Below are 23,469 nucleotides of genomic sequence, written 5' to 3' on the forward strand. Positions count from 1 at the left end.
GGGGGGGGTTGCTTTGGGAAGCTGCCTTCTCCCCTCCCCTCCCCTCCCTCTCTGCTCTCCTGGCAGGTGAGGCACAGAATGGATCTCTGGGACCCAGGGAATGAGGACAAATGAGGGTCTTAGGGGGGATGGAATGGGGAACTTGAGGAGGTAAGGTAAAGGAGCCCATGTTTGGAGACAGGAAGGACCCAATGCTAACAGTTTAAAGATCCAGGCTCACATGCTGGAGAGGCTGGAGTCAGGGAGGCCAGAGCTGAGGACCTGACACTGAGGCTGGGCGATGCCAAGGACATAGGAGGGCCTGCAGACTCCCAGGCGGGTGGCCGGGAAGCACTGAGCAGCCAGGGCCGGCCGGAAAGCTCAAGGGCTGGGCTCAGTCTTTCCCACACTATCCTCTCTACTTCCCATCCATGAGGTCTTTCTCATCCTGGATTCCCAGGGAAGGGCTATGGTGGAGAAGAAAAATGGGTGCCCCCCACCCCTCCTGCCCTGCCCTGTCCCGCCCTGAGCAGACCCCCAGACAGGCGCCAGAGACAGGGACACATAGAGCTGGACCCACCAGCACATTGACAGCATTCGTCTTGTCGTCCGCTGTCATTTTCCCATCAATGCACTCCTTCAGACTTTTGGCATTTTCCAATATTATAGATTCATTTCGGTATTGTGCCACTTCTTGGACATATTCTTCAGTGGTGCCCGTCAGGAACAAGGTAACATCATCACTCACCGCTGAGCAAATTTTACAATCTGGAACACAAAGATAAGCTGACACTCCGTCGAAAGACTTTCGCCAGGTCATGCTCCTCCCTTCCTCCTCCTGACAGGCTCACAACTGCCCTAGGAAGGCGTCAGAACCCCCGGAGAACCCGTGGCCCTAGGCGCCCACCTCGGCCCGAGAGCAGGAGCGAAGCAGCCCAGAGGAGCACGAGAGCACCAGCCGGCTTCATGCTGCAGGCCACAGCTGCTCCCTCCCAGGCCTGGAGCGCTTTTATACCAGCTGGAGGGGTGGGCAGGAGGGGCCTGTGCCTGACACATCCTTTTCCAGGAGGCCCTCTCTGGGCTGCAGCTTGGAATTGCCTGGGATCCGTGGAGGCAGGAGATGGATGTGTGGGCAAGATCCCAAGTCCCTGAGTCAACAAAGGACACTAACTTGGCCTCCCTTCCCCATCGGAGGGCTCTGTCCAAGTGGCAGCTGACACCAGAAGTTTCACAATGGAAATTTCCTAGGTTGACTGGGAAAAGGGGCAAAAAGTCTCCCAAATCAGGCCTCCCGAATGATGGCCAATGTCAGCCTCTTACCTGTGACCTTGAAGACCGTTTGGTCCCAACTGAGGGATTTTTCAGGAAACCCAGTGCTGAGCCGATGGTCTCATAGCTAGTAAGTGCCAAAAGAAGGCCACTCTCTGGTGGCTCCTGCCCTGCCTTCATCCTCATCTCTGTCCTTGACCTGCTCAGTGGCCTCTCTTGAGCCAGTCTGTTGGGTCTGTTTCTGGAGCCCTGAATCCTCCCCTCTGTGCTGACCGGCTCCTGTCACCTAGTTAGTCTGGCAGTACCTCCGTCTGACTCAGAAATAGCATTTTGCCCTGACCAGCCTCTTATTCTGAGTTTCTCTATACGGTTCGCACCGTTCTCTTGCCAGAGGTACATTCTGAGGAAAAGCTGAGCAGCTTCTATGGCCTACAAGCCCTGTGTGCTTTGTATACCCGGTGTGCCACCGAAGACCTGATGCCTCTCTGATTTTGTCCCTGCCATTCTCTCCTCCCTCACTGGTCTTCCTTCTGCTTCTTGACCATGCCAGCGGTCGGAGGCTTTGGGTTCCAGATTGTACTCCCGCAGCAGGGCCTTGGCACGAGCGGCCCCCGCTGCCTGGAATGCTCTTCCTCCAAGTACGTGATTCAGGGCCTAATTGCTCAGCTCTCTTCGAACGGCACCTTATCAGAGAGACTTTCCCACGTGCTTGACCCCCTAGGGCCCCGCCCCTTCCCCCACAGCACCTGCTGCTCTCCCCAGCTTCATCTTGTCCCTCGCTGATGTCTTCCACTTCCTCTCAGTTGTATAATGAGCTCCGGGAGAGAGAGGGCTCTGCTGTGTGCACTGCTGCGTCCCCAGGACAAGGACACGTAGCAGGGGCTGCACAGATGTTTGTTAGACGAACGAGAGGAATATCCTATTTCTGCGGAGTTGATAATAACCAAGAACATTTTCCCTTATGCTTGCTTGCTGGAGGTACCTGCCTGGCCTTTTCTCTGAGGCATCTGTGAAAGAACAGAGTTTGCTGAAGGTAAGACAAAAGTTTTCTGACCCCAGTCAGAGCCTTACGCCAAACAGGATTCACATCCGGTAACCGCTCTTGGCAAAGAGGTGCCGAGTCCTGAGCTCCAGCTGTCAGGTGGCTACCATGGAGCCGCTCCAGTCATGATGCCCAGAGGCCATCCCTGTGAGGTCATCTCATGACAGGCTCAGGCCACTGCGGATGTCCCTCAGAGGTTCTTGGGCACTTATCAGCCTGGGAAGGTGAGCACCATATGCCCCAGATTGGACATGGCTTGCTCTTTCTCTCCTGGGACCGAATTTCAGTGTGGCGGGGGCACCTGGGCAAGGATCGTATGTCTGCTGTCCTTCACTAGGCACTTCCTTCAGGTTCTTCCCAGCTCTAGGAGATGATGAAGCCAGAGTTTGGAGTGCTAGAGTGACACAGGATGCTGATGTCTGTCCAGCCCCACTGGGCGCCACAAAACCATCTGAGACATCGCTCGACGTGGGGACATTTGCTGAGGTCAGGGGGACTTTCTGGATAAGGTCTTGTAGTATATGCAGTCCCTTAGTAATGCAAGTGTTTTTTTTTTTTTTTAAATACCTTTTTATTTGGGGGTAATTCTAGACTTACAGAAAAGTTGCAAAGATTTGTCAAAACCAAGAAACTGACATTGGCATGCTACTACTAACTAAACTCCAAACTTTATTTGGATTTCACCAGTTTGTACATTAATGTCCTCTTTGTGTTCTGGAATCCGATCCATATCCTAAACATGGCATTAATTGTCATATCTCCCTAGTCTCTTCTGATCTGTGACAATTTCTCAGTCTTTCCTTGTTTGTCATGGCCTTGATGGTCTTGAAGACTGGCCAGGTGTTATAGAATGTTCACCAAACTGATTTTGTCTGCTGTGTTTCTCATAATCTAGACTGGGGTTCAGGCCTTGGGTTTTGGGGAGACTACAAAGAGGAGAAGCGCTATATTGTCACATCACATCATGGCATGTGTGACATCAGTACGTCTTATCACTGGTTATATTAGTCCTGATCATTTTTTTAAAATGTTTTATTTATTTATTCATGAAAGTCAGAGAGAGAGAGAGAGGCAGAGGTAGAGGGAGAAGCAGGCTCCCCGCCTAGCAGGGAGCCCGATGCAGGACTCGATCCCAGGACCCTGGGATCATGACCTGAGCTGAAGGCAGACGCTTAACCGTCTGAGCCACCCAGGCGCCCCTAGTCCTGATCATTTGATTAATGTTGGGTTTGCTAAGTTTCTGCATGGTTTTCCCCTTTCTGGACTCTTTGGAATTGAGTTGCTAAGTCTAGCCCACTCACCAGGAGGACAGGGCAATAAGCTCCACTTCCTGAAGACAGTATCTATGTGTATTATTTGGAATGCTTCTGTGAGGCATATCTGTCTCTTCTCTTCATTTTCTTCTTTATTAAATCATTTATTTACATCAGTATGGACTCACAGATACAATTTTATGCTTTGGGTTATCATCTAATACTATGTCATTCCTTTTGTTGCTTAAATTGTTCCAGATTTGGCCACTGGGAGCTTCCTTCTAGAATTTTCATGGACTGTCTCATCTTGTTTGTGCCAATAAACCACTTTTCTAGAGTAGAAGGTTGAGTGTAACTCTTGAAGGATTTTAAGGCAACGGAGTGCCTCCTCTGGTTGACCTCGCACTCTGGTCTGTAGAGTTCAAGCTCCCAGGGGACACGGGCGACACACTGTACAACTCCACAGCTACTCACTGATGTTTCTGGATGGGCTATTAAGTCCAAGCTCCTCTTGGGACCAGGTTCACCGATGGAGGGGGGCGAGTCAGGGCCAAGGCTGGACCCACTGGGAGTCCAGAAGGTGCCCAGGAATTTGCAGGGGTGAGAAGGGGTGAGAAGGAAGCAGGTGACATGATCCTATATTGGAGCGTTATTGGAGTCCTGAGACTTCCCTGGTAGGGCATGCTTCAGGGCCCAAGGATGGTGTCCACCCATCCTTGGGGGCTCAATCCAGAGACTGCAGCAGTTAAGGTGTTCAAGAGGCTCTAGTTGGGCCCAGCACCCCATACTTATCTCCAGGACTTAAACTTAGGCCCAGGAAAGGCTGGATGATCTTTTGTCAACCTGTAGTGGTATAGACTTGTCCTTGACCCCTCCTGTGATTGGGAGAGTACTGCACTTGGAGCCAGGATAGGTTGCGGGGAAGGAGTAGCAGGAAACAGCGGTCACAGTTGGGGCTGGGACAACAGAGCAGTTGGCTCAGGGTGAAGTCACTTAGAAATGTGAGCTCCAGTTGGTCTTTGGCGAAGGAAAACCGCATCCTCTCCAGAAGGCTTTCAGCCCAAGGGCTGAAGGAGCCGCATGTGCCAGGTCCCTGCCCACAAGCCTTTGGAGCTCCTAAAAGGGGTGTGGGCGAGACTCAGGGAGCTGGTAGTTTAAAAAGCAGCAGAAACGTTGCACTGAGCAGAACATTCTGGCGGTTGGCACTATGAAGGGCACACTGCTTGTGCTGGCCTTGCTGGTGACCCAAGAGCTGGGCATCGAGATGGGTGAGAGTAGGAATGAGGGACAGATGGCCTTCCTGATCCTTGCCTCGCTCTGTCTCACTCCCTCACCCGCCATGGTGATCTCCAAGTAGTTCTAGGGACAGAGTTAGGGGGCAGCTGGGAGATCATTACCCAGGGGTCCTGCATAAACCCCCTGAGGTTTTCAGGCATGGACTGGAGGGAGAGGTTTGGAGGTGGAGGGGTCCTTAGTTGTGCACACAGTAGGGGAGTTTGTTGGGGGTAGTGGGGCTTAACGGAAGGTCAGAAGCAGGCAGGCTGGTATGTGTTGAGGCGCAGTCTGGGGCGCCTCACACTGTTCCCTTCTGCTGAGAGTGCCTCCTGGAAAATGGTCTCTGTGTCTGGGATGTAAGCAGTCCTGGGAGTGGGTAGGTCTCCGTGGAAGGTGAGTCAGAACACCCCGGGTACGTGAAGTCCTGTCAAGTGGTGGGGAAACAGGAGCCTCCTACCCTGGTGATTCTTTTGTTGAGGTGTTTTCTGTTTGTGTCTTCAGTGAAATCTTGCCCTATTTTTTATGTGATCTTTGGTGCCGTGGCCATTGGAGAGAAGTTAACGCTGGACGCCAGCCTTGATCTGGTCAATGCCACTGAACCAGAAAAAGCAGCCATGGAAAAAATCCAGGATTGCTACAATGAGAAGGGACTCAAAGCCAAGGCCTTGGATCTGACTGTCATGGTAATTGACTGTCCTTCCCCCCCATCCCCACCCGGCTGCCGCACACGCAGCATATTGGAACAGTGCGCGTACAAATAGACCGCGCCGTCAGCGGCTCCTCGACAGACACGAGCTACAAACAATCAAGCACATAAACTTTGCTCCATCCTGCAGCACAGAGTATGCAACCACACGCCCCATGCACATCCAGCCTCTTCTTCTACCACACGTGTCCCTCTCGTGCCAGTTTACATACAGCTGGAAAATTGGGGACTGACATCGGTGCGACACAGAAAGTGTGTGACTCAGGCGATTTTTAGGGGAGCCAGCATTGCAGGAGTAGAATTTTAACCTTCGGCAGGAAAACAAGGGTCCTTACTTCGGCTCCTGCACGTGTAGGAGCGCGCTCGGCTCTGTTTTAGGAATGTCGAAACCGATCACCTGCCCTTCGACTCTCTTCTCAGGAAGGGACTCCCTGGCCTTGTAAGGCTTCTGGTTTTCGGCCTGTTTTACTGCCCACCTTGATGGCTGTTCTTTGGCTCTGAGTCCCACTTCCATCTGTCTCTTCTCAGTGCCGAAAGCCAGAAGCTGCACTCTGTTGTTGTTGGTGCCTGGGGCCCCCGAGGCAGCTTCTAGCTACATGCACCTGCTCCCCAGGGCTGGTCAGTGCATCCCCTGATGAACTGTCTTTGTCCATCATTGTTCTTGTTGCACAGTTATGTAGATTTTGATTAGTCTGTCTCATCACTCTCTTCCTCTAAGTGCTGGTTCTGCAAAATGAGAGGTTTATGAAGCAGCAGAATTTCTTGCATTAATATAGGCGCACAGGGCCATGAGACCTCATCCGCATCCACATTCCATAGGTCCCACACACCTGACAGACGAGTCTCAGGTGCAGGAGACATCACATAGACCCACAGCCCAGAAGATTCTGATCTCCTTGCCTCCCTCGCTGGTTGTTCAGACTTCCTCCTGACACCTGTGTATGGGCGACTGGGGAGTCATCTTCATCCTCTTCTGATGGACTGCAGCTCCCTCTCCAGCCAGAGGTTCTTGCTGGGGATGGAGCTGAATCCCTGAGGATGAGGAGCGGGGTGATCCTGAGGGGATGGCTCGCTCTGCCTTGCGCTCAGGTCTTCCGTCCCTCCTCGTCTTACTCTCTCCCAGGCTACCATCACCACCAGCAAGCAGTGCATCTCTGAAGCTGTGGTCCCATTGAAGAATGTCGTGACCTCGTTGGGGAGATGAATCTTTGCCCCAGATGCCTGATCTGAGCTCTGTCCTCCTGCTCTGTTCTTCACACCTGAAGCTGGAATCCCCATACCTGTCCTCACCTCCTTCAGTCTCTATCAGGCTGGCTGTAATAAAATAACTGCAGCTTAGCTCTGCATGCCCCATGTCTGTGTGCTTGGCAGAGAGTGTGCGAGGCCTGGCAGGAGGTCCCAGGACACGGCGAAGGGGAGGGGGGGACACACATGTGGTCACTGAGAGCGTGGGGACTGGAGTCAGGCCGAATCAGGAGCAGGTGCAAGCGGTTTTCTCTTTCTCAGGCTATTCTCTCATCTGTAAAATGGGGATTCTGTGTGTGGATTAAATAGCATATATGTAAGCCCAGGATTCCCCACTCTGGATGGATAAAAATGTCCACGTAGCCTATTGCTGACTCCGCATTTGCCACCGTTGCAGAGCCTTTAGCCCCTTACATGTCACACTGGTCATTGGAGGGTGGACTCAAGCGATAACCTGAGTGGGCTTATCACAAGTCCTCTCCGTCTCCCAGTGGCATCCGCCCTTTTATGCTTCTTAGGTGGGTGTCTTCTGAGGAGGCCGGCCTTTCTGCCGAGACACCCAGTTCCACTGCTGTTCTTGGGTTCTGCCAGTGGACCCAGGACCGCCATGCAATCTTGGCTCAGGAGGAAGGGAGAAAGGGAGTGGAAACCAACCCAGAGGGAATGCTGCTGTCGCCGGGAGCTCAGGCTCTTAAATCTTACTTGCAGGATGTGTCACCTCTGGCAAGTGTCATGAGCCCTCTGAGCCTACTTCCAAAAGCATCAGATCGGCAATTGTATTTATCAGTAGGCTACTTGTGAAGCTGCAAGGCTAGGAGTAGGTTTTACCTTTATTTCCTAGAGACTAGAGCAGTGTTGGGCTCCAGTGAGTATGGCTCACAGAAAAAGTGGCACAGCAGGTGGCCTCTCGCTACCTTCCTGGGCCAGGCAAGCACAGTAAGGTCATATTGAGGGTGTTGCACTTGGGACATGCCAAGAGGCCAGGGGCTTGAGTTCTGGCTCTTTTCTGGCCTAATGGTTGAACTTAAGCATTTTAATTTACTGTTGGCTCATTTTACAAATGGATTTTATACCTGCCAAGTCTGCTAGACTTAATATTAAGTGTTCAGGTCATACTAAAGATCTAAAATTTTATTGATAAATACAAAATAAAATTTGAATTGATAGAGGGCTAAATCATATTTTATACAGGATAAATTGACCCTGTAGAAATGGAACTGGAGGGGATTATGCCAAGTGAAATAAGTCAAGCAGAGACAGACACTTATCATATGGTTTCACTCATATGTGGAACATAAGGAATAGTGTGGAGGACCACAGGGGAAGGGAATGAAAAACTGGGAAGAAATCAGAGAGGAAGACAAACCATGAGAGACTCTGGACTCTGGGAACCAAACTGAGGGTTGCAGAAAGGGAGGAGGGTAGGGGGATGGGGTAACTGGGTGATGGGCTTTAAGGGGGCACATGATGTGATGAGCACTGGGTGCTATACGCAACGAATGAATCGTTGAACACTACATCAAAAACTAATGAGGTGCTGTATGTTGGCTAATTGAACATAATAATAATAAAAAGAAATGTCAACTAGTCCTAAATCCATCTAAATTAATTATGTTCTAATGAAGATTGATTTAAAGTTTATCCAAAAGAACACATTCTTGAAATCAAGCAAGAAAATTTAGAAAATAAGAACTATGAGCAGGATCTTTCTCACTAAGGTCTTATAATATAGGTATATATTTATGACTAATAAATAGTCTAGTTTTAGTAGATAAATAGATGGCCACTGTGATACAAAACACACAGATAGACTCAAAGAGGGGCTCCAGGGTGGCTCAGTTAGTTAAGTATCTGCATTTGGCTCAGGTCATGATCCTGGAGTTCCAGGATTGAGCTCTGTGTTGGGCTCCCCACTCAGCAGAGAGTCTACTTCTCCCTCTGACCCTGCTCCTCTCATGCTTTCTCTCTCTCAAATAAGTAAAATCTTTTAAAAAAATAGACTCAAAGATAGTTTAAGATATAATAGTGACAGCTTATTGAATCATGGAGAAAGAATGGATTTTTTTTAAGTGGCATTGAACAAAATGACCAAATATTTAAGAAATGAAGATGGGCCTGCCAAGCCTTTCTCTGTGGATTAATGTGGACTAATGATTCAATCGCCATAATTTCAATAGTTAATTATCCATTTGTCACGACTGATCTCTCTCTTTCTCTCCCTCCCACCCCTTTCTTTTGACTTTCATGATATCATAGTCTGTTGGTTTTTCTCTGCCTTCCTGGGGGATCTTTCTCAGCTTTTCTGGTTACTTCTGTCTTATACTAGGAATAACTTTCTTTATATCTCTATTCTACATACACTTTCTTAGTGTATGAACTTGGGACATGCTAAGTTTCTTTCTTAGTGATATCTACAACTTCCAAATTTAAATCTCCAAACCCAGTACTAATTTTCAAGGCACAGAATTGGCTCTCACTAAATATTTGTTGAATTAATGAATATTGAAAAAACTCTAAATTCCTCCTAAGGGACAAATATACACAGAATTTAAATAAATGAAAAGACTATTGAATGGGAATTTTTTTTTTTAAGATTTTATTTATTTGAGAGAGGGAGAATGAGAGACAGAGAGCATGAGAGGGAGGAGGGTCAGAGGGAGAAGCAGACTCCCTGCTGAGCAGGGAGCCCGATGCGGGACTCGATCCCGGGACTCCAGGATCATGACCTGAGCCGAAGGCAGTCGCTTAACCAACTGAGCCACCCAGGCGCCCTGAATGGGAATTTTAACAGCATAAAAATGTCATTTCCCGGGCGCCTGGGTGGCTCAGTCATTAAGTGCCTGCCTTTGGCTCAGGTCATGATCCCAGAGTCCTGGGATTGAGCCCCGCATCGGGCTCCCTGCTCCGCGGGAAGCCGGCCTTCTCCCTCTCCCACTCCCCTGCTTGTGTTCCCTCTTGCTGTGTCTCTCTCTGTCAAATAAAATCTTTAAAAAAAAAAGAAAGAAAAAAATGTCATTTCCCCCTAAAAACAGCAGTTTATTGTAATCCCAATGAAAACACCAAGAGGATTTTTTTTTTTGAAGAAAAAAAGTATTTTAGGGGTGCCTGACTGGCTCAGTCATTAAGCGCCTGCCTTTGGCTCAGGTCATGATCCCAGGGTCCTGGGATCGAGCCCTGCATCGGGCTCCCTGCTCAGTGGGAAGCCTGCTTCTCCCTCTCCCACTCCCCCTGCTTGTGTTCCCTCTCTCGCTGTGTCTCTCTCTGTCAAATAAGAAAATAAAAAATCTTTAAAAAAAAGAAAAAAGTATTTTATTTTTTAAAAATTCATTTTTATTGAGGTATAATTGGCATGCAACATTGTATAAGTGTAAGGTATATAATGTGTTGACTTGATACATTTATATACAGCAATATGATTACCACCATAGCATTAGCTAACACCTCTATCACATCACATAATTATCATTTATTCTTGTGGTGGGAACAACTAAGATCTAGTCTCTTAGCAACTGTGAAGTTTATAATACAGTATTGTTGTCTATAATCACTATGCCGTGCATTAGATCTCCAGGACTTATTTGTCTACTGCTTGTGGGTTTGTATCCTTAAACAACGTCTTCCTAATATCCCTAACAAAAAGTACTTTACTCTTATAAAATTGACCTTACATTTGCCATATGATTCGGAAACTTCTCTCCAAGTATACACTCAAGAGAAATAAAATTTATGTTTGCATAAAACCCTGCCATGTTTATAGCAGCTTTACTCAGATTTCAGTTTATCAAAATTAGAAACAACCTAAGTGTCCTTCAACTGGGGAACAGATAAAATGTGTCACACTCACACAATTGAATACTACTCAGCAATAAAAAGGAACAAATTATTGGTGCATGCAACAGTATGGAAGAATCTCAAATGTATTATGTTGAATAAAAGAAACTGAGCTCAAAATCTATAATTAAATGGCTATTTATATGCCATTTATATTTGGAAAAATAAGAATAGCTGAACAAAAATTTTAAAAAGTAATTAGGGGTAGTAAGCCCTATGAAATATTAAAACATACACATCAGGGGCGGCTGGGTGGCTCAGTCGTTAAGCATCTGCCTTCGGCTAAGGTCATGATCTCAGGGTCCTGGGATCGAGCCCCACATCGGGCTCCCTGCTCGGCGGGAAGCCTGCTTCTCCCTCTCCCACTCCCCCTGCTTGTGTTCCTGCTCTCACTATCTCTCTCTCTGTCAAATAAATAAAATCTTTAAAAAAATAAAAATAAAACATACACATCACAGGCAGATAAATGGACTATCAAAGGAAGGCCAGACATAGGTCTAAATAATCATGGATTTTATGATAAAGGTAACTTGCAAATATAAATGAAGAAATCAGGATTATTTCACAAGGGAAATGGTGCTTTATCAACTGACTGAACATTCGGGGAAATACAACTGTTGGATATCTCTCTTATAGCTTTCTTCAAAATTAACTTCAGATAACTTAAAGACTTGCATATTTAAAGAGTGAGACAGAAAGATCCCATAAAAGTCTTAGAAAAGGGGCACCTGGGTGGCTCAGTCCATTAAGTGTCTGCCTTTGGCTCAGGTCATGATCTCAGGGTCCTGAAATTGAGCCCCATGTTGGGCTCCCTGCTTGTGGGGAATCTGCTTCTCCCTCTCCCTCTGCCCCTCCCCTTGCTTGTGATCTTTCTCTCTCTCTCCCTCTCTCTCAGATAAATAAATAAAGAAAATCTTAAAAAAAAAAAGTCTTAGAGGGGCACCTGGGTAGCTCAGTCTGTTAAGCATCTCGGGGTCCTGGGATGGAGCCCCGCATCGGGCTCCCGGCTCAGAGGGGAGCCTGCTTCTCCCTCTCCCTCTGCTGCCCCCCGCCCCGCGCATGCTCTCTCTCTTTTGCTCTCTGAAATAAATAAATAAATAAATCTTTAAAAATAAATAAAATAAAAAAGTCTTAGAAAATTATAGAAGAATATTTCTATAACCTCAGAGTAAAGAAGACCTTCCCAAAGATATGTATATTTATATATATTTATAATATACATAATTATATATAGTTATGTATTATATATACACACAGAGAGTATAATACTTTTATAATAGTTTTCTTACATTAAAATTCTTTTTTCCCCAGTTGTTCACAGAATATGCATTTTTTAATTTTTAATTTTTTGATTATTTTTTTTATTATGTTCAGTTAGCCAATATATAAATTCTATTTGGAATAAAATGGACTCTTTAAAATAAAAGAATAGATGGGACGCCTGGGTGGCTCAGTCAGTTAAGCATCTGCCTTCGGCTCGGGTCATGATCCCAGAGTCCTGGGATCGAGTTCCACATCGGGCTTGTGGGGAGTCTGCTTCTCCCTCTGCCTCTGCCTCTCTCTCTGTGTTTCTCATGAATAAATAAATAAAATCTTTTTTTTTAAAAAATAAAAGAATAGAATAATGATCTATATTGGGATTGAAACACATGTAGAAATAAAATGTATTACACAGTGCACAAATGCCAGGGGAGAAGAAATGGATGCCTACTGTTCTTGTATTTTTAAATCTTATATATGAAGGGATATAATATTACTTGAGTGTTGATTGTGTTAAGTTAAAGATGTATATTATAGGGCGCCTGGGTGGCTCAGTCGTTAAGTGTCTGCCTTTGTCTCAGGTCATGATCCCAGGGTCCTGGGATCGAGCTCCACATCGGGCTTCCCACTCTGCGGGAAGCCTGCTTCTCCCTCTCCCACTCCCCCTGCTTGTGTTCCTGCTCTTGCTATGTCTCTCTCTGTTAAATAAATAAAATCTTTAAAAAAAAAAGATGTATATTATAAATAAAACCACTTTATGTTTTTAAATTTTTAAATTTAAATTTTTATGTTTTTGAGAGAGAGAATGTGTGCACATGCATACAAGTGGGGAGGGAGGGGCAAAGGGGGAGGGAGAGAGAGAATCTTAAGTAGGTTCCATGCTCAGCATGGAGCCTGACACAGGGCTCTATCTCACGACACTGAGATCATGACCAGAGCCAAAATCAAGAGTCAGACACTTAACTGACTGAGCCACCCAGGTGCCCCTAAATAAAACCACTTTAAAAATATTTTAAAAATAAGTGAATATAGGACAAAAAATTGAATTGTAAAAATTCAAAATTAGGCAGAAAAAGGAATAATTCAGAACAGATAGGACAAATGGGAAATAAATAGCAAAGCTATAGATTTAAACTCAATCATATCAGTAACCACCTTAAATATAAATGGTTTATAAATTCTATTTAAGAGGCAGAGATTGTTAGAGTGAATAAAAAAGAAGACTTCAACATATACTGCCTGTAGGAAACCCACTTTAAATATAAAGACAAATATAGGCTAAAAACAAAAAGGTGGAAAATGATATAACATGATGACACTAATAAAAAGAAAGCCAGGGGCGCCTGGGTGGCTCAGTTGGTTAAGCAACTGCCTTCAGATCAGGTCATGATCCCGGAGTCCCGGGATCGAGTCCCGCATCAGGCTCCCTGCTCAGCAGGGAGTCTGCTTCTCCCTCTGACCCTCCTCCCTCTCATGCTCTCTGTCTCTCATTCTCTCTCTCACAAATAAATAAAATCAAAAAAAAAAGAAAGAAAGAAAGAAAGAAAGAAAGCCAGTGTTCCTACATTTGCACCAGATACAGTATATATCAAAGCAAAAAAATGTTACAAGGAATAAGAAAGATTATTTCATAATGATAAAAGGGTCAATTTAACAAGAGGATATACAAATCCTAAGCATTTTTGCACCTAATAGCAAAGCTTCAAATTATATGAAGCAAAAACAATAGAAATGAAAGAAGTAGACAAATCCAAAATTATACTTAGAGACTACATCATTTCTCTCTCAGTTATTGATAGAACAAGCAGACAGGAAAATCAATAGGATATAGAAGATTAGGACAACACTAACAAGCAACTTGACCTGATTGACACATTACCCAACAATATATCATTCAAATAATTCAAATTATATTCTCTGACCACAATGGATTTAAATTAGAAATCAATTATGAAAAGATATTTGATAAGTGTTTAAATACTGGGAAATTTAATCATATACTCCTACTAAACAATCCACAAGTGAAAAAAGAAATCAAATGAGAAATTAGAAAGTACTTTGTTCTGAATAAAAATCAAAGACCACTCATCAAGATTTGTGGGATGCTGCTAGCACTTAGGGGCAAATTTATAGCACTAAATGCCAATATTATAAAATAAAGATCTCAAACCAATCACTCTATCTTGAGAAACTAGAAAAGGAAGAGAAAAAAAAAATTCAAAGTAAGCAGAGGGGAAAAAAAAAGAACAGACCAGAGTAAAAAGCCACTCAAATATATAACTGTAAGATAATAGAGAAATTTATAAGACCCAACATCTGGCTTTTCAATAAAATCCATAAACATCTAACCACATTGATCAGGATAAAAAGAGAGAAGATACAAATGACCAAATTAGATTGATAGGTTTTTTTTTTCAGAGCTTTAGCGAGGTCTTCTGTACACCATAATTTTTTTTTTTGTACACCATAATTTATGATGAGAATTAAGCTGTCATTCTTGCGACAGTACTCCTGTACATAATGTATCATTTTCCTCTGGCAGCTTTTATGATTTCCTTCTTCTTTCTGCCCCCAATTTATTGAGATATAATTGACATATAACATTGTGTAAGTTTAAGGTGTATATTGTGTTGATTTGATACATTTATGTATTGCAAAATGGTCACCAACATGACATTAGCTAACACCTCCATCCCATTACATAATTACCATTGCTTTTGTGTGGTGAGAACAATTAAGACATATTGTCATAGCATTTTTCAAGTATGTAATATAGTATTATTAGCTATAATCAACATGCTATTAAATCCCTAGGAATTGTTAATTTTATAATTGCAATTTGTACCCTTTGACCAATATCTCCCATTTTCTCCACCTCCAGGACCTGGTAATCACTACTATACTTTCTGTTTCTCTGTTTGGCTTTTTTAGATACCACATATAAATGAATGTATACAGTATCTGTCTCAGTCTAACATTTCACTTAACATAATGCCCTCAGGTTTCACCCAAGTTGTCACAAATGACAGGTTTTTCTTCTTTCTTGTGTCTGAAAAATATTCAATTTGTGTGTGCGTGCGTGTGTATACATGATCAGCAATGTCAGGCACCTTTTCATGTACCTGTTGGCCACCTGTATGTCTTCCTTGGAAAAGTGCCTATTCATTTTCTCTGCTCTTTTTTAAAAAATTGGGTTTCTTTCTTTTTTTTTTTTTTAAAGATTTTATTTACTTAGAGGGACAGTGAGAGAGGGAATACAAGCAGGGGGAGTGGGAGAGGGAGAAGGAGGCTTCCGGCAGAGCAGGGAGCCTGATGTGGGACTCGATTCCAGGGCCCTGGGATCATAACCTGAGCCGAAGGCAGACGCTCAATGACTGAGCCACTCAGGCGCCCAAAAAATTGGGTTTCTTAAATACTGAGTTGTATGAGTTATTTATATATTTTGGATATTGACCCTTTATCAGATAGATGGTTTACAAGTATTTTCTTCCATTCCACAAGTTGCCTTTTCATTTTGTTAATTTTTTTGCTATGCAGAATCTTTTTTTTTTTTTTTTAGATTTTATTTATTTATTTGACAGAGAGAGAGAGACAGTGAGAGAGGGAACACAAGCAGAGGGAGTGGGAGAGGGAGAAGCAGGCTTCCCACCAAGCAGAGAATCTGATGCGGGGCTCAATCCCAGGACCCTGGGATCATGACCTGAGCCAAAGGCAGATGTTTAACGACTGAGACACCCAGGCACCCCCATGCAGAAGCTTTTTAGTTTGATGTAGTCCCACTTATTGATTTTTTAAAAAAATATTTTATTTATTTATTTGAGAGAGAGAGACAGAGAGCACGAGCAGGGAGGAGAGGGAGAAGCAGGCTCCCCACTGAACAGGGAGCCCGATGGAGGACTTGATCCCAGGACCCTGGGATCATGACCTGAGCCGAAGGCAGACACTTAACTGACTGAACCACTCAGGTGCCCCCCACTTATAGATTTTTGCTTTTGTTTCTTCTTTCAGTGTCATAGGCAGGCAACTGCTGAAAAGACCAATGTAAGGAAGCTTTTCCTTGTTTTCTTCTAGGAGTTTCAAGTTTTCAGGTCTTACATTTAGTTGTTAATCTATGTCACATTAATTCATTTTTAATTCAAGTATAATTAATACACAGTGTTATATTAGTTTCTGGTGTACAATATAATAATTCAGCAATTCATGTCAAGTTAGTTTTTGTGAATGGTGTAAGATAGGAGTCCAATTTCATTCTTTTGCATTGTGGATATCCAGTTTTTTTAGCACCATTTATTGAAGAGACTATCTTTTCCCCATTGTATATTCTTGGCTCCCTTGTCAAATATAAGTTGATCATATATATGAGGATTTATTTTTGGGCTTTCAATTTTGTCCTGTTGTCTATGTGTCTGTTTTTATGCCAGTGCCATACTATTTTGATTACTGTAGTTTTTAGCATAGTTTGAGATAAAAAAGCATGATGCCCCTGCCTTTATTCTTCATTCTCAGGATTGCTATGACTTTTGGGTCTCTTGTGGCTTCACATTTTAGAATTATTTTTTCTAATTCTGTGAAAAAGCTAGTGGAATTTTGGTAGGGATTGCATTGAATCTATAGATGGCTTTGGGTAATACGGATATTTTAATAGTATTAATTCTTCCAATCTATGGACATGGGCTATCTTTCCATTTGTTCACGTCTTCTTCAGTTTCTTTGATCAAAATCTTAAAGTTTTCGGCATAGAGATCTTTCACCTCCTTGGTTAAATTTATTTCTAAGGTTTTCATTGTTTTTGATGTTGTTATAAATGGGACTGTTTTATTTATTTATTTTTTGGTTGTTTTGTTGTAAGTGTATAGAAACACATTTGCTTTCTCTGTATTCACTTTGTATCCTGCAATTTTACTGAATTCTTTTTTTTTCAAAGTGTTTGCCTTTTTAATTTTTATTACTTTTATTTTTTCATTTTTTAAAATATAAATTCAATTAATTAACATATAATGTATTATTGATTTCAGAGGGAGAGGTCAGTGATTCATCAGTCTTATATTTTATATTATAATACCCAGTGCTCATTACATCACGTGCCTTCCTTAATATCTACCACCCAGTTACCCCATCCCTCCACCCTTTCCCCTCCAGCAACCCTCAGTTTGTTTCCTATGATTAAGAGTCTCTTACGGTTTGTCTCCCTCTGTGATTTCATCTTGTTTTATTTTTTCCTCTCTTCCCCTATGATCCTGTTTTGTTTCTTAAATTCCACATATGAGTGAGATCTTACAAGTGTCTATCTCTGATTGACTTACTTCGCTTAGCAAAATACCCTCTAATTCCAACCACATTGTGGCAAATGGCAATATTTCATTTTTTTGATGGCTGTATAATATTTGATTGTGTATATATACCACATCTTCTTAATCCATTCATCTGTTGATGGACATCTGGGCTCTTTCCATATTTGGCTATTGTGGACATTGCTGTTGTAAACATTGGGGTGCAGGTGCCCCTTCAAATCACTGCATTTGTATCTTTGGGGTAAATACCCAGTAGTGCAATTGCCGGGTCGTAGGGTAGCTCTATTTTAATCTTTTTGAGAAACCTCCATACTGTTTTCCAGAGTGGCTGCACCAGCTTGCATTCCTACCAACAGTGTAGGAGGGTTCCCCTTTCTCTGCATCCCTGCCGACATCTGTCGTTTCCTGACTTGTTAATTTTAGCCATTCTGACTGGTGGGAGGTGGTAGCTCATTGTGTTTTTGTTTTTGTTTTAATTTTTTTTTAAGGTTTTATTTATTTGACAGAGAGAGAGACTGTGAGAGAGGGAACACAAGCAAGGAGGAGTGGGAGAGGGAGAAGCAGACTTCCTGCTGAGCAGAGAACCTGATGTGGAACTTGATCCCAGGACCCTGGGATCATGACCTGAGCCAAAGGCAGACACTTAATGACTGAGCCACCCAGGCGCCCTGAGACTGTCTTTTCCACTGGATATTCTTTCCTTTGTCGAAGATTAGTTGACCATAGAGTTGAGGGTCCATTTCTGGGCTCTCTATTCTGTTCCATTGATCTATGTGTCTGTTTTTGTGTCAGTACCATACTGTCCTGATGACTACAGCTTTGTAATATAACTTGAAGTCCAGAATTGTGATACCTCCAACTTTGCTTTTCTTTTTCAAGGTTGCTTTGGCTATTTGTGGTCTTTTGTGGTTTCATAAAAATTTTAGGATTGTTTGTTCTAGCTCTGTGAAAAATGCTGGTAGTATTTTGATAGGGATTGCATTAAATGGGTAGATTTCTTTAGCTAGTATAAACATTTTAACAATATTTGTTCTTTCAATCCATGAACATGGAATGTTTTTCCATTTCTTTGTGTCATCTTCAAATTCTTTCATAGGTGTTTTATAGTTTTCAGAGTGCGGATCTTTTACCTCTTTGGTTAGGTTTATTCCTAGGTATCTTATGGTTTTTGGCACAATTGTAAATGGGATTTATTCTTTGATTTCTCTTTCTGCTGCTTCATTATTGGTGTATAGGGATGCAACAGATTCCTGTACATTTATTTTGTGTCTGGCTACTTTACTGAATTTGTCTATCAGTTCTAGCTTGGCATTGGAATGGATACTTGTGTCATTCCTTTGAGGCATGGCAGTCTCTGTTTGGTTCAAACCATGGATTACATCTATCCTATCATCGGTGACCCTTATGTGATGGGCAGGATAGCATGTGCCAATGTTCTCAGTGACCTCTACACCATGGGGGTCATGGAATGTGACAATATGCTGATGCTCTTTGGAATCAGTAATAAAATGACCTACAGGGAAAGGGATAAAGTTATGCCCCTAATTATACAGGGTTTTAGAGATGCAGCGAAGGAGGCAGGAACATCTGTGACCAGTGGCCAGATGGTGTTAAACCCCTGGATTGTTCTGGGAGGAGTGGCCACAACTCTCTGCCAGCCCAGTGAATTTCTCATGCTGGATAACGTGGTGCCAGGGGACATGCTTGTGCTGATGAAGACCCTGGGGATGCAGATGGCTGTGACCGTGCACCAGTGGCTGGACATTCCTGAAAAATGGAATAAGATCAAACTAGTGGTCACCCAAGAAGATGTCAAGTTGGCGTACCAGGAAGCAATGATGAACATGGCGAAGCTCAACAGAACAGCTTCGGGGCTCATGCACATGTTCAGTGCTCACACCGCTACCGACATCACGAGCTTTGGAATTTTGGGTCATGCGCAGAACCTGGCCTTCAGCTCAGGTCGTGATCCCAGGGTCCTGGGATCAAGCCCCATGTCAGGCTCCCTGCTTGGTGGGGAGCCTGCTTCTCCCTCTCTCTTGGCTGCTCCCCCTGCTTGTGCTCTCTCTCTCTCTGTGTCACATAAATAAATAAAATCTTAAAAAAATAAAACCTAATTTGTCTGATATAAATATGGCTACTCCAGTTTTCTTTTGACGTCCATTGACATGATAAATGGTTCTCTATCCCCTCACTTTATCTGCAGGTGTCTTAAGGTCTCAAATGAGTCTGTTGTAGGCAGCATATAGATGTCTCTTGTTTTTTAATCCATTCTGACACCCTGTGTATTTTGATTGGAGCATTTAGTCCATTTACATTTTGAGTGATTATTGATAGGCATGAATTTAGTGCCATTTTATTACTTGTTAAGTCTTTGTTTCTGGAGACTTTCTCTGTTCCTTTCTAGTGTTTGTCACTTTTGGTCTTTCTTTACTATTTGAAGAGTACCCTTTAGTATTTCTTGCAGGGCTGGTTTAGTGGTCACAAACTCCTTTAGTTTTCATTTGGGTAATTCTTTATCTCTCCTTCAATTCTGAATGACAGACTTGCTGGATATTCTTGGCTGCATATTTTTCCCATTCAGCATATTGAATATATCATGCCACTCCTTCTGGCCTGCCATGTTTTTGTGGATAGACCTGCTGCTAACTTTTTGTCTTCCCTTATAAGTTAGGGATTTCTTTTCCCTTGCTGCCTATGGGATTTTTTTTCTTAATCTCCATGTTTTGCAAATTTGACTGATATGTCTTGTGTTGGCCTGCTTTTGTTGATTTTGGTGGGAATTCTCTGTGCCTCCTGGTTTTGAATGTCTGCTCCCCTCCCCAGATTAGGGAAGTTTTCAACTATAATTTCCTCAAATAAATCTTCAGACCCCCTTTCCCTCTTTTCTTCTGGGACACCTATGATACAAATGTTATTATGCTTTATGGAGTCACTGAGTTCCCTAAGTCTACATTTGTGATCCAATATTTTTCTTTCCCTCTTCTTTTCAGCTTCATTATTTTCCATAATTTTATATTCTATATCACTTTTTCATTCCTCTGCTTCTTCCAATCTTGTCATTACATCCGGTCAGTTTTTCATGTTGGTTACAGAATTTATTTCAGCCTGACTAGATTTTAGGTCTTTTATCTCTGTGTTAAGGGATTCTCTACTGTCTTCCATGCTATTCTCAAACCCAGCTAGCATCCTTATGATTGTTGTTTTAAATTCTGGATCAGGCATATGAATTATATCCATTTCGATTAGATCCCTGGCCATGACCTTTTCTTGTTCTTTCTTTTGGGATGAATTCCTCCATCTTGGCATTTTGTCTAGGTCTTTGTCTTCTTCTCTGTGTTAGAAAAGCCTGTTATGTTCCTGTTCCTGAGAGTAATGGCTTTATTAGGAAGTCATATGCTGTCAAGGGCCTGGAGCTTCAAGAAGTGTTTCTGGTGTGTGCTCTGTGCACCTGCTGCTGTGTTTTGGCTGCTCTTTCCCTCAGGTCAGTCTTCTGAAGAGTTTCTCCTAGACTGCAGTGAGAGTGTTTGGATGTTGTTCAGAGTGTGGTGAGTTTTAACTAGGTGTGCTCTGGTCTGCTTGTTAAAAGAGGCCTGATGCTATTTCCACTAGAACTGAAGCTTTGCAGCGCTCTATGATCTGTAGACTTGGTGCTTTCAGGGGGTTTGTGCTGGCCTTCTGGGGGAAGGGCCCACTGCTCTGGTTCTTAGGCACACTTACCCTAGTAAGAAGCACCTGCAAAGTGCAGTGGGGTGGGGCTTGATGTAAGCAGCTCAGGCATCCACTGTTGGCGCTGTGCTGCTTATTGAAGTCAGTCCATGCTGATGGGTAGGGGGGGAAATGGTGCCAGCTCTATCCCTTGTGGCAGCTCTATCCCTTGTCCCTGGAGAGGGGAGTTCCCACCCCCTGCTGTCCTGGAAGCACTCACAGAAGAGGGAATAATCTCCCCCCATGTGTCCCAGGCATCCCTCAGATCCCTGCCTTCACCTTGTCTGTGTGCCAGCTATCTGCTGCCTGGCAATGCAGTGCACTTGTGTTTTATCCTAGGCAGACCCACTGTGTTACAAAACTCCAATCTTTAGGGATGTGGCATGGTACAGACCCTCACTCATCCACTGCAGGGTAGGGGGGTGACTTGCCACCCTGGGGCTGGTGGAGGTTTGTCCCAGAAGGACAGTCACACCAAGGTGCAGGAGCTTGGAGTTTAGAGTAAAGCGCAGCAAAAAGCTCGTGTCTAGGTTAGCTGCCCTCAGCAGGTGTATTCTGTTTTTGGATGGAATATTATGAATATATGTTAGATCCATCTGGCCCAGTGTGTCATTCAAAGCCACTGTTTCCTTGTTTCTCTGTCTGCGTGATCTATCTGTTGATGTAGGTGGGTGTTAAAGTCCTCTACTATTATTGTATTACTGTCAATTTCTTCCTTTATGCCTGTTAATATTTGGTTTATGTATTTAGGTGCTCCCATGTTGGGTGTATAAATATTTACAATTGTTATAGTCTCTTGTTGGATTGTTCCCTTTATCATTATGTAGTGTCCTTCTTTGTCTCTTGTCACAGTCTTTGTTTTAAAGTCTATTGTATCTGACCTAAGTATTGCTACTTCAGTTTCCTTTTCACTTTTAATAGTGTGATAAATGCTTCTCCATCCCTTCACTTTCAACCTGCTTGGGTCTTTAGGTCTGAATTGAGTTTCTTATAGGCAGCATATAGATGTGTCTTGCTTCTTCATCCATTCAGTCACATTATATATTTTGATTGGAGCATTTAGTCCATTGACATTTGAATTTATTATTGATAAGTATGTGCTTCTTACCACTTTGTTACTTGTTTTAAGATTGTATTTGTAGTTCTTCTCTGTTTCTTTCTTCTCTTGCTCTCTTCCCTTGTGTTTTTATGACTTTCTTTAGGGATATGTTTGGAATTCTTTCTCCTAATTTTTCTGCATATCTATTACAGGTTTTTGATTTGTGGTTACCATTAGGTTTATATATAATTAGGTTTGTATATAATATCTTATGCATATAACAGTCTATATTAAGTTGATGGTCACTTAAGATTGAACCCATTCTAAAAACACTAAATTTACTCTCCCCAATGTTTTATGTATATGAATGCATAATTTACATCCTTTTATTTCATGAATTTCTCGACTGATTTTATTTATTTATTTATTTATTTACTTATGTATTTATTTATTTATTTATGTGGTGGGGGTGAGAAAGAGAGAGAACAAGCAGGGGGAGCGACTGAGGGAGAGGGAGAAGCAGGCTCCCCACTGAGCAGGGAGACCAATTTGGGGCTTGATCCCAGGACTCCGGGATCATGACCTGAGCTGAAGGCAGACAGTTAACCAACTGAGTCACCCAGGCACCCCTCTTGACTTATTTTTATAGAGATAATTGATTTTACTGCTTTTGTGCTTTAACCTACATACTCGTTTTATAAGTGATTAATCTTCTACTCTTTAAAAAAATTTATCTATTTAGAGTATGCTGGTGGGGGGAAGGACAGAGGAAGAGGGAGAAAGATTCTCAAGCAGAATCTGAGTATGGAGCCCAACACTGGGTCCTATCTCACAACCCTGAGATCATGACCTGAGCTGAAATCAAGAGGTGGACACTCAACTGACTGAGCCACCCAGGTGTCCCTAATCTTCTACTCTTATTTTGCTTTTCTTTACCTGTGAAATTTTTTCCTTTCATAATTTTCTTACTTCTGATTATGGCCTTTTCTTTACATTCAAGAATTCCCTTTAACATTTCTTGTAACATCCCTTTAGTGGTGATGACCTCCTTTAACTTTTGTTGTTTGTCTGGGAAACTCTCTCCTATTCTGAATCGTAGCATTTCTGGAGAGTATTCTTGGCTACAGATTTTCCTTTCAGCACTTTGAATATATCATGCCACTTTCTTCTGGCCTGCAAAAATTCTGCTGAAAAATCCGCGATAGCCTTATGGGCTTTCCCCTTTATGTAACTATCTCCTTTCCTTAGCTGCTTTTAAAATTCCTTTTCTTTTTTTTTCAAAGATTTTATTTATTTATTTGACAGAGAGAGAGAGACACAGCGAGAGAGGGAACACAAGCAGGGGGAGTGGGAGAGGGAGCAGCAGGCTTCCTGCAGAGCAGGGAGCCCGATGCAGGGCTCGATCCCAGGACCCTGGGATCATGACCTGAGCTGAAGGCAGACGCTTAACGACTGAGCCACCCAGGTGCCCCTAAAATTCCTTTTCTTATCACTGCTTTTTGCCATTTTAAATTAAAGTGTCTTGGTGTAGATCTCCTTGGGTTGATTTTATTGGTTGCTCTCTGTGTCTT

General features: G+C 43.2%; 3 protein-coding genes across 7 annotated transcripts in view; 2 read left to right on the forward strand and 1 right to left on the reverse strand.

Annotated features, from left to right (window-relative positions):
* The window catches only part of LOC123855534 (major allergen I polypeptide chain 1-like), a 38,373-nt gene that overhangs the window by 2,854 nt on the left and 12,050 nt on the right, over window positions 1-23,469 (reverse strand). For 3 of the 4 annotated variants that reach the window (XM_045891246.3, XM_045891247.3, XM_045891248.3), the window contains exons 1-2: window positions 887-949; window positions 560-747 (exon numbers count right to left, since the gene is read on the reverse strand). In XM_045891246.3, the coding sequence (XP_045747202.1) occupies window positions 560-747; window positions 887-947 (249 nt within the window). In that variant the 5' untranslated portion in view covers window positions 948-949. Of the gene's footprint in view, window positions 1-559; window positions 748-886; window positions 950-23,469 lie in introns of those variants that run through there. The other variant, XR_010408219.1, reaches the window with a different exon arrangement.
* LOC123855533 (major allergen I polypeptide chain 2-like) lies at window positions 693-9,521 on the forward strand. Of its 2 annotated transcripts, none has more exons than XR_010408220.1 (3): window positions 693-2,514; window positions 2,641-2,776; window positions 5,320-5,446. XR_010408220.1 is itself a non-coding variant. In XM_045891245.3 (3 exons), the coding sequence occupies exons 1-3, from the start codon at window positions 4,751-4,753 to the stop codon at window positions 6,726-6,728; spliced, it is 324 nt and encodes a 107-aa protein (XP_045747201.1). In that variant the 5' UTR covers window positions 2,795-4,750; the 3' UTR covers window positions 6,729-9,521. The 2 variants fall into 2 exon arrangements, 1 of the variants encoding a protein (XP_045747201.1); XM_045891245.3 differs by lacking the exons at window positions 693-2,514; window positions 2,641-2,776 and adding exons at window positions 2,795-4,811; window positions 6,648-9,521 and having other exon boundaries at window positions 5,320-5,501.
* LOC123856037 (selenide, water dikinase 1-like) lies at window positions 18,256-19,223 on the forward strand (the record flags this gene model as incomplete). Its single annotated transcript, XM_045892138.3, has 1 exon — window positions 18,256-19,223. A coding segment is annotated over exon 1 (756 nt), but the record flags the coding sequence as incomplete, so codon positions are not given.

This window comes from Mirounga angustirostris, unplaced genomic scaffold, assembly GCF_029215605.1.
Source record: "Mirounga angustirostris isolate CCGP_5_RB_7025 unplaced genomic scaffold, mMirAng1.0.hap1 SCAF_16, whole genome shotgun sequence".
Lineage (NCBI taxonomy): Eukaryota > Metazoa > Chordata > Mammalia > Carnivora > Phocidae > Mirounga > Mirounga angustirostris.

Coding starts and splice junctions, on each gene's coding strand:
- LOC123855533 (XM_045891245.3), top strand. CDS start 4,751: ATGAAGGGCACACTGCTTGTGCTGGCCTTGCTGGTGACCCAAGAGCTG. Junction 4,812..5,319: donor AGAGCTGGGCATCGAGATGG/GTGAGAGTAGGA, acceptor TTGTGTCTTCAG/TGAAATCTTGCCCTATTTTT. Junction 5,502..6,647: donor CCTTGGATCTGACTGTCATG/GTAATTGACTGT, acceptor ACTCTCTCCCAG/GCTACCATCACCACCAGCAA.